The 14,702-nt window shown below is 51.7% G+C and overlaps 1 protein-coding gene across 11 annotated transcripts in view; it reads left to right on the top strand.

Annotated features, from left to right (window-relative positions):
* Window positions 1–14,702, top strand: part of NAV2 (neuron navigator 2) — a 396,930-nt gene that overhangs the window by 317,001 nt on the left and 65,227 nt on the right. For 8 of the 11 annotated variants that reach the window (XM_041729744.1, XM_041729743.1, XM_041729751.1 and 5 more), the window contains 4 exons: window positions 7,108–7,399; window positions 8,139–8,841; window positions 12,158–12,625; window positions 13,288–13,353. In XM_041729744.1, the coding sequence (XP_041585678.1) occupies window positions 7,108–7,399; window positions 8,139–8,841; window positions 12,158–12,625; window positions 13,288–13,353 (1,529 nt within the window). The remainder of the gene's footprint in view (window positions 1–7,107; window positions 7,400–8,138; window positions 8,842–12,157; window positions 12,626–13,287; window positions 13,354–14,702) is intronic. The other 3 variants (XM_041729747.1, XM_041729746.1, XM_041729745.1) reach the window with 1 other exon arrangement.

The following is a 14,702-nucleotide window of genomic DNA, read 5'->3' as shown; positions in this document are numbered from 1 at the left end:
GCAGAGGAAGGGGGGCGGTCAGGCAATGGGGCGCTGGAGATGGGGATGGGGAGTGCTCATTGTCCCTGTGAAGGCCTTGATAAAGCCCTATTTCCTTGTTGGACTTCAGCTTCAGAATCTGTTTTTTGGTTTTGGGGATTGTTTTGTTTTAAAGAGGAGGCTGGACTCGGTCATTCTTCACCTGGAGTGTGTGTCCCTTCCTAGCCACAGCGAGCACTGCTGTCCAGGGCACATGCCGATCTCTCCAGAGTGATGGGGTGGGAGCACACCTTGAGAACCCTGCCCGGGAGACCAGCATGTCCTGACCAGAGGTTGGGAACTGTTGGTCTGAATCTCACGTCGTGCTGATATTTGTCCTTTGGCTTATGGCAGCATTCTTTTTTCAGACCAGATTCCTTGGTCAAATTTAAAAGTTGCATTATTTCACATGAAAATGAGATTGTGGTTCCCCTAAAAAAAATCAGAATATATTGCTCTCTCGAGCCTACATTCTCCACATGGCCACAGCCACCAGGTATCCAAGTGTCTGTCCCCTTCAGACAGGGAGCCCTTGCCCCAGAGTGCCGCCGCTGCTCCTGGCCAGCTGCACCCAGCGCGTACATGTCAGCCCCCGAGGGGTTTGAGTGTTCAACACTCTTGAGATCTCCTGTCCGGATACCGTGCTACTTTCTCTTTGCTTCTGAAGTCATTTCATGTGGGTGCTTTCGCTCCCCCTCACAGCGTTCCTGGGTGGCCAGAGGGGCTGGTTCTAGCAAGCCCACTTACTAATGGAAGAGGGAGGTGCCACCCGCCTAGCCAGGCCCCAGGCTGGGACCAGCGGGCCCAAGGACTGGTCAGCCGTGGTGGCGCTGGCTCCTGTGGCCTGGCATCTTTTCCACACCCGCTTCCTTTCTCAGTTGTTTCTCTGCGAAGAGAGGAGCAGTCTTTGGAAATTTCTGTGCTTTCAAAGGTATCTTTTGCCGTTGTTTGAGGACAGAGCTAAATAATGCGTCAGAGTGTGGGAGTACTCGTGTCCCACCAGAAATGTGGGCATCTGGCTGCCTGAGGAAATACGTTGGGTGTCACCTCTGGGATTGCCTGTGACTTCTTGAAAATTTGTGCTTTCGCCGGGATTTTTTTTTTTTAAGATTTTATTTATTAATGAGAGACACAGAGAGAGAGAGGCAGAGACACAGGCAGAGGGAGAAGCAGGCTCCATGCAGGGAGCCCGATGTGGGACTCGAACCTGGGACTCTAGGATCACATTCTGGGCCGAAGGCAGTGCTAAACCGCTGAGCCACCCGAGCTGCCCTTTCGCCAGACTTTTTAACTGTTGTTGAGGGAGAGTCGAATTGTGGTGCTGATGCTGGTGGTGAAAGAAAAAACACTACCCGAAAGAAGGAGGCGTAAGACTTTGGGGGTGCTGATGACTTTCTGTATCTTGATCTGAGTGATAGTTATGGAAGGGTGTTAATTTTAGAAAACATACTGAAGGTTGTGCACATAGCATATGAATGCTATACCTCAATGTAAAAGGGTGATTAAGCCTAGAAAAAAAAAAAAAGATGTTTTTAAGAGCTACCTCATAATATTTTACCAGCTGCTAGGGACTATAAGGAGGAAAAGGAAACATGATTATCGATTTAATTAAGGAGTTAACCCAATTATGAGGAAGCAGCATACATGCATACCACCATATAAATAAACATATACATTAGATTAAAAAATAAAGAAATGCAAGGGTGATTAAGACAGAAAGAAAATCACCTAAGCCACGTGACCTGAGAGTGATCACTGATGGACCCGTGATGAGACTCCAGCCAGCCTGTGTCCCTGCCACCTGCGCCCCCCCCCCCCCTCAACTGTCAGGAGAGTCACCAGCCTTCCTTTCCTCTGTGGACATGAATCTTTTTTTTATTTTTTCTTCTGAGAGTCTTTCTAATTTCTAAGACTAATAACCACTTAATCTAATTTCTAAGACTAATAACAACTTTTAGACTCTCCTTAGATACTAAGGTGGGGAGGGAAGGCAGGAGAGAGACCCATAGACAGGGTTGGGGAGGGGTGGAGAGAGAAGGAGGAAGAAGGTGGGGAGGGAGGGAGAGAGGAGTAAATCTTTAGGTTTCTCTTTTGTTTACTTTCGAGGTAGGAAGCCTCTCGATTTTTTTTTTTTTCAAAGCAGGTTGAGCCAACAACACAGTGTTAGAAGAATCTCCTTGTCTTTCTTTCCCTCCCACAAAGCTGGAACTGGCATCTGTTCTCCACATTGATACAGAGCAAGCATCTGGGATTTACAGATGACTTCCTATCTGATACACTCAGATTGGGTCAACGCCAGAACCCCTTCCTCCTTGACCAGCTCTTTGCTTTCATCTAGAAAATGGCACGTCAGAAAAGGTTCAAGAATGCTCCACAAACATGTCTTTTGATCAGGTTCAGGAGGTTAATTTCAAGGCATGTAAGGAGTTTAATATTCATTGGGTTGTGGTTTACTTTTTGGTGCATTTATTTATTTTTTGGCTATAAAACTACCTGAGTTGAAAATAGTTAAATAAAAACTAAGCAAGCAGGTCTTGGAATAAGATAAATGCAGACTCGCATCAATAGTTAACTGAGATTCCCAGGGAGGTGGTTTCTCGGGCATCCCTTTGTTCCTGTCCAGGGAGTATCTCCAAATATTTGAATCCTTGTAAATGGCAGCCTCCTCCCCTCCTCCCCTCTCCCCTCCTCCCCTCCTCCCCTCCTACCACTCCGAGGAAGGCTAAGGGCCATTACTCCTCTCGGAGCAGCACCAGAGCAGCACCAGGCAAGGAAGATGTGCTCTGCCATCGTTCCCCAGGGCTCGTTCATGTTTCTGTCACACTGGTTTCCCCTGATCCGCCGGGTGGCAGGTGGCACGTCCCAGACCAGGACACCTGGCCTGGCGCAGCTGCCCTGAGAGCAGTTGAGGACAGGTGGCCTGGCCAGGTCAGTATTCTGGAAAAGCTGCTGAGGATCAGCTAAGAGAAAACCCCTCCGAGGACTGGGGGGTTGTGGTCCCGAAGCCTAAGGAGCAGCCTGGTGAGCCGAGCAGCTGGCAGAGGAGCGGTCCTCCAGGGGTGAAAGTCCCCTTTGTCTGTGAGTGACTGTCCTCCCCCAGGGTGTTGAGGGGCACTAAGGGTGCCCTCGGGGGGGACACCCATGCCCAGGGCTCTGGATCTGGCCTCCGATCACTGCTCCTCGGCTGGGCAGAGGATGTCCCTGCGGGAGGTGCAACGGCCCCTTGCCGGACCCCCCTTGGGGACTGGGAGTTGGGCGGCCACGCCAGGGAGGCAGGGAGAAGGTGAAGACTCTGAATGAAGTCGGGGTGGAGGGGATCCCTGGGGGGCTCAGCGGTTGAGCACCTGCCTTTGGCTCAGGTCATGACCCCAGGGTCCTGGGATCGAGTCCCGCATCAGTCTCCCCACAGGGAGCCTGCTTCTCCCTCTGCCTGTTTCTGTCTCTCTCTGTGTGTCTCATGAATAAATAAATAAAATCTTAAAAAAAAAAATGAAGTCAGGGTTGAGCTCCTGGTTCTGTGGCATCCTTGGATAAGCCAATCAGCCTCTTCAAGCATCTGCCTCCTGGTCCGTAAAATCATGGGAATTAGATGTGTCTGGAAGGATGAGTGTGGTAGTGACGTGGAAACACATTACCTGAATGTGCTCTCACGGTGTCTCATTCCCGGTAGGTACTCACAAGTTTCTTTTTTTCTCTCTTTCTCCCTCCTTCCCTCCCTCCCTCCCTCCCTCCCTCCCTCCCTCCTTTCTTTCCTCCTTTCCTCCCTCCCTCCTTTCCTTCCTTCCTTCCTTCCTTCCTTCCTTCCTTCCTTCCTTCCTTCCTTCCCTGGATTACCGGTCCCTCTGCCTCCTTCCTCCATTCATGTCAGTAACCAAGGCTTGACTGTTCTTAATGTATTTTGCAGCTCATTTTATATTTTGCAGCATTTTATTTCTAGGGCAGTGTGTTAGTGCCAGAGGACTTAAACACCTCTTCTCCCCCACATCATCATCTATCCATTCATGTCCTTGGTCATTCAGTATTTCCTTTTAGTCTGTGGAAGATTCCATTCCAGGTGCCAAGGTACAGAGAAGCATATATCAAAATTCCTTTCATTTTCACTGCCTGTGAAGTTTATAATATACAGGGGGAGGAGTGAGAAACGCACATTCCATGTGAGTTTAATTTTTGCTTACTCAAGCAAATTTCTGAATCCTGTGGCAAGAATTCCCGTCCTGTGTGGCCTCGGGGGAGCCTGGAGCTCTCTGGATGGTCCCTGGATGTTGGGCTGATGCAGGGTTAGGGTTTGGCTGTGGGCAGGGAGGGGCACCCCTTCTGCTCACCTGCTCGGTGCTGCTGCTTGTGACATTAGGCAACTTACTTTCCTTCTTCACCCCTGTACTTTCCTGGTCTCTAAAGTATGGATTATAGTACAAGCTCAGAGGGTTAGATGATCCAGTAATGTGTGCAGGACACGGCGCCTCCCTAGCAAGAGAAGTGGCAGGTGATGATGCTGATGCCGATAGTCACTTCTGTGATGACTACAGTTGACACTTGAGCCAGTTTAGCCTCTTGATCTGCAGGGCATGTGAGCACGAAGAGGGCAGTGTCCTGGCTTCTATTTTTTTTTTCAAAGATTTTATTTATTTATTCATGAGAGACACAGAGAGAGAGAGGCAGAGACACAGGCAGAGGGAGAAACAGGCTCCATGCACGGAGCCCAATGTGGGACTCGATCCCAGGACCGTGGGATCACACCCTGAGCTGAAGGAAGATGCTCAACTGCTCAGCCACCCAGGCATTCCCTGTTTTCTATATTCTGTGCCTCAGTTTTCTTATGTAAAATGGAGTCTATGAACTCTAACTTCCTCATGGATTTTTGGTGAGGATTAAAGGATCCATGAAAAGCACTTCCTTTGGCCCAGTACCTAGCACATAGTAAGTGCTTAGTAACGCTAGTTGTCATTGCCACTACTCTTAGCATCACTACAGTTTGATTAGGGAAAATAAGGTATGGGAACATGCGAAGAATAGCTAATTCGGGAACCCGGAATGTGGTGGTGTGCTAAGTTTCCCTAGAGTGTGTTGGAATGTGTCAGAATGTGCTTGAACATAAGCTCCAGGAAGGTAGTGACTTGTTCTTGTTCCTATTCATTATAGTATCCCAGCCCCCCCCCCATAAGTCTGCCTGGCATATAGGGACACCCAGTAAATATTGGTGGACTGAATACTTCCAAAGCCAATCTCTTTCCTGCTTCAGGGCCTTTGCATATGCTCTTTCCTAAACTCTCCACAGTAAGTTTCTTCTCACTCTTCAGGGCACTTCCTCAAAAAGGCCTTCCTTACCTGACCACCGTCCCCCATCCTCCTCCTCATCAGCTAAATTACATCAATGTATTTCTTTCTCCTACCCCTTATCCTTATTCTTCAAGAATTCTTCATAATTCACAAGTACTCATTTATTTGTATTTATTTATCCAACCTCTGCCTGTTTCACCGGATCGTAAACCCCAAAAGGGATGGGACTTCATCTCACCTGCAGATCCTGAGACCTTCCAGCATGGCGCCTGGCAGACAGGGGGCTTTGAGGAGATTCTGGTTGGGACAGGGAGTGGCTAACTAGCCTCAGCTCGTCTGTAAAACCGAGATTGTCGTTAGGCTCCTTGACCAGAGTGGTCAGGATCAGAGATCATCTTGCTGAAGCGCGCTGGAAAGGCACGTGTTCATTGGTTCCCTCCTTTATGCATCAAGCCTTGAGGGGGCTCCTGCTCTGTGTTCAGATGGGGGGACACCCTGCCTGTGTCCCTTGCCAGACCTGAATGGGGGAGCTTCCCCTAGTCGGGGAGTGCTTTGTCCCCATCCTATTTCTGGTGTCTCATCCCCCGAGGGAACTCTGTGTTCGAGTGACCACACAAGCGAAGGCACCCATTAGGGGGCTGTGATGGAGGAGTGGAATTTAGAAGGAGAGAGAGGCCATGGTGGCAACAGGTTATTCAACTGGGGCTGCTTGTCTGCGTTCAGCTTTGTCCCATTCGGCGGTACACCCACAGAGGAAGGCATAGGTCCCGCTAACTCTTGGGTGAGAGGCATCAGGCCCCATTCTTGCCCAGTAATCACTCTGGTTTCTTGCCCTGCTGGCATTGCCCACTGTTGGTAGTTAGGTCGGCAAATACAGGACTTGAAACTCCGCGTGGCCACCCTAAAGTGTTGCTGACTCCCACCCACCCCACTCACTGCACTGGTTCTCCCGACTGGCATCCCCTCACGCTGGGCCCCAACCCCCTGGGGAGGCCCCCAAAGCATTCTGGTTAGCTTTGTGCCTTTTCACTGCAGTGAATCATTAACATCATGCTTCTGTCCCCTCCTGGGTTCCACGGCCTGCAGGTCAGGGCTCTTCCAAAGAAAGCCAGCTAATTATATCCCTTGTCTGAACAAAATCCCACAAGAGGAGCAACGAATGCAGTGGCATATAAATGGAGCGGGGTGGAAGCAGGCACCTCTGGCTTTAGCCCTGGGGGGGACGTGGCTTTTGAGGATTTGTTTCCTGCCAGCCTCTCTCTCTCTCTTTCTCCTTCCCTCCCTCCCTCCCTCCCGGCCTCCCTCCCTCCCTGTTCACCGTGGAACTAGCAGCCACCCTCGCTTGCTCGGTCGGTGTGTTAGACTGGGGCGCTGTGCTATATTCAAAGATCTTGCTGCGGGTGGAGTGATAGGAAGACAGCAGAACAAAGGGAAACAGGCCAGGAGGCTGGAGGCTGGATGAAGACAGGTCTCCGGAGTTAGAGACGCTTGTGGCCAAGTGGCAGAGAGCTGGTGGCTGAATTCTTGCCACCTCTGCTCACGTTTCTCCCCACCCCGCCCACCCAGGGGCTCTGTCCCCCTTTGTGCCCTGGCCCCTCCTGCTCTCTCCAACGCTCCCTCCCTTCCAGGACCCGCTTATACTCTGTACTTGCCTTGAACCAGAAAACTCCGGCTTTCTTGCAAGATCAGCAGCCCGTAGAGGCCCAGACGTTTTGCGAGTAGTTACCTGTCATCGAATAGGCGTTCCCGGCCTGGGCTGGGGGGCCCCGGGCCTGGGACTCTGAAAGGACTAATCCAGAGTCTCATCCGCAGACCGACGCTGAGAAGCACTCACAGGTGGAGAGGGGCTCCCTGTGGTCGGGCGATGACGTCAAGAAGTCAGACGGAGGCTCAGACAGCGGCATAAAGATGGAGCCAGGGTCTAAGTGGAGACGGAATCCCTCGGACGTGTCCGACGAGTCTGACAAAAGCACGTCGGGCAAGAAGAATTCGGTCATCTCGCAGACGGGCTCGTGGCGGCGAGGCATGACAGCTCAGGTGGGCATCACCATGCCGAGGACCAAGGCGGCTGCCCCAGCAGGTGCGCTCAAGACCCCGGGAACCGGTGAGTAAGAGGCTGCGCCGCCTCACGTCTGCATTTGTCGGTCTACAGACCAAAACCCACAGGCACTTAAGTCCCCTTAAGTCCCCTCAGATACCTCTCTACTTGGAGTTTGCGCTCTGCTCCTAACTAGCTTTCGGAAAGGCTCCCCTCCCTACCTTTTCCCAGCCGGGAATGAGTGTGCAGACCTCAGACTCTGAGGATGGTTCAGGGGCCGAGGACCTGCGTTGCTTTGACCGTGGGCTGAGGAAGAGCCAGTGCACCTACGTGCAGGCGTTTTAAGGACACGAGTTTACAAGCTGCCTTTATGTAGAGTTAACATGGTCCGCGATTTAGGGATGCATGTGAGCAAGGGTCGCGTTTTTGCAGGAAGGCAGGGGTGCCCCCTGAAAATGTTAAGGACAGCTTTTTAGCGGACAGAGGAAGAAGAAAGGGCAGTAAAAGGCAGAATCTCTTTCCCAGACTTTTCCGTGATTGGCTGGCTTTGCTTTGTTCTGGGTAAATTGAGACTGCTTTGCAAATGAGTAAGTGGAATCACTGACATCTCCTAGAAGGCTCACGGTGACAGTAGTAGACGGGATTATCTTTATAAAAAGCTCTTTCCTTTGCCTCCCAGAGCTACTGCTTTCCCCAAGGATAAAAAGTGAACCACCTCTTTGGAGGAGGGGAGGATTTTAAGCAGATGGAGCTGTACGAGCTGGCTTCTTGGTTTGCAGGCTAACCTTGCTGCTTTCTCTCTCAGGAAAAACAGATGATGCAAAGGTGTCTGAGAAAGGAAGGCTGTCTCCCAAAGCCTCCCAGGTGAAGCGCTCCCCGTCAGATGCAGGCCGCAGCAGTGGCGACGAGTCCAAAAAGCCCATCTCCAGCAGTTCCAGGACACCCACTGCCAATGCCAACAGTTTTGGGTTCAAGAAGCAGAGTGGTTCGGCCGCTGGGCTGGCCATGATCACAGCCAGTGGGGCCACTGTCACCAGCAGGTCAGCCACGCTGGGCAAAATCCCAAAGTCGTCTGCGCTGGTCGGTCGGTCTACTGGCCGGAAGACGAGCATGGACGGGGCTCAGAATCAGGATGATGGGTATCTGGCTCTCAGCTCCCGGACAAACCTGCAGTACCGGAGTTTGCCAAGGCCCAGTAAGTCCACCAGCCGGAACGGGGCTGGGAACAGATCGAGTACCAGCAGCATAGATTCCAACATCAGCAGTAAGTCGGCGGGCCTGCCGGTGCCCAAGCTGAGGGAGCCTTCCAAGACGGCCCTGGGCAGCTCTCTGCCTGGTCTGGTCAACCAGACGGACAAGGAGAAAGGCATCTCTTCCGACAACGAGAGCGTGGCTTCCTGTAACTCTGTGAAGGTGAACCCGGCCGCCCAGCCCATGTCCAGTGCGGCCCAAGCTACTCTGCAGCCAGGGGCTAAGTACCCCGATGTGGCCTCTCCCACGCTCCGCAGGTGAGTGTGTAGTTGGTGCCGAGCACAACTGGCGTACGTGGAATGACATCTTGAGCTAACTCTTTGCTCCTTGATGAAAACAGCCTCTGTTTCTCTCCACTTCTGTTTGGTCAGACCCTGCCAGCAATTTTGTCGTCAGCTGATTCTCTTCCCAAGTTGGGATGAGAAACCTAAGTGTCTGAATCAGTCACCCTGAGTTCGAATCCTGGGTCTACCTTAATTAGCCGCCATGTATCTTTCTTAACAATTCTGTTTCGGTTTCCGTATCTGACCCATAGCAGGTACTCAATCTAAGCTAGCTACCATCCAAGATGAGATGTTAATATACCCCTAGACCCGGGTGGGTATATGAGGGGAAGACAGGATTTTTTTCCCCTCCTTATCTTATTAGTTCTGTGGCTGAGATTCTTTTTTATTTTTTTTTAAGATTTTTATTTATTAATTCATGAGAGACACAGAGAGAGAGGCAGAGACACAAGCAGAGGGAGAAGCAGGCTCCATGCAGGGAGGCTGATGCAGGACTTGATCCCGGAACCCTGGGATCATGCCCTGGGCTGAAGGCAGGTACTAAACTGCTGAGCCACCTGGGGATCCCTGTGGCTGAGATTCTCCATCGTTATGCCAGCCAGTGAACTTGGCCCACTATGCTCCCACATACTTCTTTATATTACATGGTTTTGGCTTTTTTTTTAATAAAGATGTATTTATTTATTCATGAGAGACACACACAGAGAGAGAAGCAGAGACAGGGAGAAGCAGGCTCTTCGCAGGGAGCCCAATGTGGGACTCGATCTCGAATCCTGGGATCACGACCTGAGCCGAAGGCAGACGCTCAACCACTGAGCCACCCAGGTGTCCAATCTTACATGCTTAATTCCAAATTTGTTTCTGAAATTTTAGCTTCTTTTACCACCCCCCACACACACACATACCTTTTAAAGCAGAAGTGTTTCTGAAAAAAGAGAAATTAATTCCTTATTCCTTTAAAAAGTCACTTTCCCACACTTCCACACTGAATGGAAATTTGTATGTGAAAATATTATAATTTTTTAAACAGTTCCTTTTTAAAGGTGCATGAGTTTTGCTTGCTTCTCCTATCTCATATTATCTGCTGGACCATCCTCAAACTTCCAGCTGCATAGGACAGAGCTTATCTTACCTTCCCAGGAAGTGTCTTTTTTTTTTTTTTTTTTTAAGATTTTATTTATTTATTCATGAGAGACACAGAGAGAGAGGCAGAGACACAGGCAGAGGGAGACTCGATCCCAGGACTCTGGGATCACGACCTGTGCTGAAGGCAGCCGGTCAACCACTGAGCCACCCAGGTGCCCCCAGGAAATATCTTATCTTAGGAAAGAATGTAAGTCCTGGATAGAAAATTAAGTAGTGAAAAATAAAAATTATGTGCACACGTACATATTTGGGGGTGAATAGGAATGTCTGAAAAAACTTCAGAAGAAGCATGCCATGTGAAAGGTGTAATGAAGCGGTTCACTGTTCTTTGTCTAGACTTGATTATTAGAATTTCAGTAATGATTATTTTTTCAGGGAAAGGTCCTCTTGGGCTGCTCTTTGTTATTTTAACAGATTGCCTTGTAAACGAACATTTTCTCTGCTTCTTGCCTCGAGTATGATATGTAATATTCTCTCTTTGGTATTATAGATTTCCTTTAGTAACTACAAAGGTATTTTACTAGACCCTCAGGCTACTATAATAGGATACTTGAAAATGCATGCAGATTCTTAGGCTCGACATTGAGCAAACTTTCGGCCAATTCCTGTTAATTACATTTTTCCTAAATCATTAAGAGGTTTTCTCAATTTTCTCTCTGTGCATTAGTACAGAGAAGAGAAACATTAGAGGAAGGGATAGCTCTCCTCAAATGATTTGAAGGACTAGTAGACAAAACATTGGTCTTTTTTCTGTGTAATTACACGAAAGAGAATTAGGGGCGACGAGTAAAAATGAAGAGGGGAGATCAGATTTTGGTTTCCCAATGATTGGAAGCGCTTGACGATGGAGTAAGTCGCCCTCACAAGTGGTGAGGTTCCTGTTACTGGAAGTATGCAAGCATGCCAGAGCCAGGAGTATACGAGGGGATATCTCATTCTCTGGTTGTCATCAGGCAAAAAACGTTTTCTAATCTCTCACCAGATATTGTAGTGAGGATTGATCGTGTGTGTGTGTGTTCTTATGATACTGGGATTCGTAAGGACCCCCCCACGCCGTCAAGTAGCTGGTGCAGGGCAGCCTGCCTGCCATTATATGTAGTCATTTCATCACTGCAGAGATAGCCGTTCCACGAGGCCTTGGTGGAGGGGATCACTTGCATTACAAGAGCGTGTACCCGCCCTTTGACTTTTAGACCATTCTGCTGTTCTTACCAGAGAGCCCTGTGGCCAAGGGAAGAGAGAGACACGTGGGCCATTCTCTGATTTTTGACATCATCTGGTTTTGGTCATCGGCAGGGGGCGATGACATGGAATGACATTTCTGTTTCCAAGACCCAAGGACTCTATTTTTTTTTAAGATTTTATTTATTTATTCATGAGAGACACAGAGAGACAAAGAGAGAGAGGCAGAGACACAGGCAGAGGGAGTAGCAGGCTCCCTGGGGGAGCCCGAGGTGGGACTCGATCCCAAGACCCCAGGATCACGCCCTGAGCCGAAGGCAGATGCTCAACCGCTGAGTAGTCCCGCAAGGTGTCTGCTCTTAACATCTTGTGACCCCAGCAGGATTTCTGTGTAGATCCTCGGATAGCACTAGCCTCCCATCTTTCAGGTAGGTGGGCATTCACTGGAGGAGAAATCTGTGAAAGCTAACTTTTCCCAGGCCCCATCCAGACCTACACTCATGTTCTCGATTGTTCATGTCCTCCTTAGGGACCAAAGCAGCCAAAACCCTTGGGATTGAACTGTCATAAACTGCTTGCTTCACGCCCCGGGGTTTCGGATACAAAGATGATTAAGACAGCTCTTTTTTCCTCTAGATGTTTCCCAGGCCGGGTCAATTTTCTGGTTACTCTATTTATGGGACTAAAGGGAGGCAAGATCTGGGACCACCATGGCTAGGCCTATAGAAAATTAATCCGTGCTGCCCCCGGGGTCTCGGCTGCAGCCTAGAACTTGGCGCTGGAGCCTCGTGATACGCTGCTGTGCGGGCCCCTGCCTGGCGGCCGTCCCCAGTGGAACCCCATTACGTGCCCCGTCCCCAGGATTCCCAGCGCGCCCGTACCTGCCCCCCCCCATACTGTAACAGCTCCACAGGTCTCATCGCCAGCCGTTCAACTTGCCCAACCCTTTGTCTCTTCACAGACTCTTTGGTGGGAAGCCTAACAAGCAAGTGCCCATTGCCACAGCAGAGAGCATGAAAAACTCCGTGGTGATCTCCAACCCGCACGCCACCTCGACCCAGCAAGGTAACCTAGAGTCCCCCTCGGGCAGCGGCGTCCTGAGCAGCGGGAGCAGCAGCCCTCTCTACAGTAAGAATGTGGAGATGAACCAGTCTCCTCTAGCCTCCAGCCCCAGCTCCGCCCACTCGGGCCCTTCCAACAGCCTCACGTGGGGCACCAACGCCAGCAGCTCGTCCGCCGTCAGCAAGGACGGCTTGGGCTTCCAGTCGGTCAGCAGCCTGCACACCAGCTGCGAGTCCATTGACATCTCCCTCAGCAGCGGAGGGGGGCTGAGCCACAATTCCTCCACGGGCCTCATCGCCTCCTCTAAAGACGACTCCCTGACTCCCTTCGTCAGAACCAACAGCGTGAAGACCACACTGTCGGAAAGGTTGGTGCCGCGCGCTTGGGCCTCCCAGAGAGACCGCCTTCCAGAAGGCCGAGGGTCACGTTAGGCGTCCCAGGTGTTCAGCCACCTCTGCCTGGGGGATGGCTCTCTCTCTCTCTGGCCTCTTTCCGCGGGGAAGCCAGTTTGGGGTGGGATCCAGCTCGGCTCTCCTCCCCGTTGACCTCTTCCAACGTGGTTATTCTCGCACTTGGAGCTGCTGGAGGTCTCCTGGGGGGGATGCAATCCTTCCATTGGAAATGGCCTTCCTCCTCTGAGGTCCTTCCGTTTTATCCTGTTGGCTCACCAGCTGCTTGCTTCCCTTCCCCCCTGTCACGGTGCGGGCAGAGTAGGCGGCCGGCCGGGGTCCCGGAGGGGGAGGCAGGAGAGCTTTTGGGCAGCCGGGTAGACTTGGTGGTCACCAGGGCAGACACCCTCCTACGGAAGGGTGGAAGGGCCGCCAGCCAGAGTGATGGGACATCGAGGAACCGAAAGCAGCCTCCGATTTCACCGCAGCGTGGTCCGTGTCTAGTTTCTCCACGTAGGCGAGAACGCCGGGATCCGCACTGGGAATGAGCAAAATGTTCTAATCGTTGTGTGTGACGACACCTCCCCTTGCTTCCCATTTAATGTTCCTTTTCTTATTTCCTACCTGCCTGGACTTCTAGCCCTCTCTCTTCCCCTGCTGCTAGCCCTAAGTTCTGCAGAAGTACTCTGCCCAGGAAACAGGACAGGTAATGACGTCGCAGGCCGGGGACCCCACCGAGCCTCTGGGTTCCTCTGCCCATCCGTGTCAAGCCAGACGTCTTGTGTGAGGCTGTCGGCCTGAGGCTTCTGCTTGTGTTCGTGGCTCTGGTGTACCCTGTGACCCCAGACATGCCAGTGAGGGTCTTGTGCCACTGTCCGCTGAAGCCCTGGGAGCGGCGGCGTCGGGCCGGCCTCGCCCTCCCCAGCGTGGGAAGGAAGCTCAGCCGCTTGCACTGGGATGCGGGGGCCCTCACTTGCATCTCTGCCTTCCTGTGGCATGCTCCTGCTCCCCGGCTTCCCACCGCTCCCCCTCATCTCTCCCCTCTCCCTCCTGGCGCAGAACCCACCTGCCACCCACTGTGCAGTGCCTGGCCCTCACCTTTGTCTCCCCCACCCCTACTCCCCACGCAGCTGGCTCTTTTCCCATCCAGAGTCCTTTCCTGCAGTTTGGCTGTTGCGTCTTGCGGGCTGTTGTGTTCCGTGTGCCCATTTCCTGAAACGCTAATGGAAAAGGTTATGTGGAGTGTTGAGGCTTTAGAGATTAAGAGTCTTGCTTGCCCCTAGCTGCCCTGTGGGTGGGCCTCAGAGATGGAGCCTGACCTTCAGTTGGTCCGGGAGCCACAGCTTGGCCAAACATAATAACCAGATGTTGTCTCATGCTAGGGGAAAAAAAAATTAATGAAAATCCTCTTCACCCCGTCAACAGCAAAAACTCTGGTTTTGTCAGACTCACAGACCAAGCCTTTCAACCCTTGTTCTTTGGAAATCCAGATGCCTTGACTTTATCAGCCAGCAAGTTGTAACGTGCCCCGACTCGGGCCCAGGGCTCAGCTCCTGGCTACACCAAACTAAGGGACCTGGAATTCGCTTTGTTACAGATGAATTCCAAATATGCAGGGTGCTGGCCTCTTGAAACCCTCCAACAAGTCCCTTCTCTCACTTGAAGTCATCGTCAGTGGCATTTGGGGATAGGCCAGAGTTGGGGGTGCAGGGAACCTGGCCTCGCCCTCTCCGAGGAGCAGCGGTGTTGGTATGAGGGTGGGTGGCCGGGCAGCAGAAGGTGTGGGCTCTGCTTTGACCTGGGGCAGCCCCTGAGTTTTTCCTTTGCCCCCGTGGCAAGGGAGGAGGAGGAAGAGTTGGGGCCCAGTGGATGGCTGAGGCCTCCTGGTACTCGGGCTAAGGTAGGCACTGGCGCCAGCCAGGCCCAGGATCAGGTCCCTCCTGTTTTCCGTGGATATGGATGTGTTGCATGCGCAGCTGGGTAGGGGCGCACTCCCTGGTGCAGTGAGTCTCTTGCTCCAGGTCTCCGGCCCCTCAGCCTTTCCCTCCTTACCTT

This window comes from Vulpes lagopus, chromosome 15 (assembly GCF_018345385.1).
Source record: "Vulpes lagopus strain Blue_001 chromosome 15, ASM1834538v1, whole genome shotgun sequence".
Classification (NCBI taxonomy): Eukaryota; Metazoa; Chordata; class Mammalia; order Carnivora; family Canidae; genus Vulpes; species Vulpes lagopus.
This window is presented reverse-complemented; position numbering and strand designations above follow the sequence as displayed.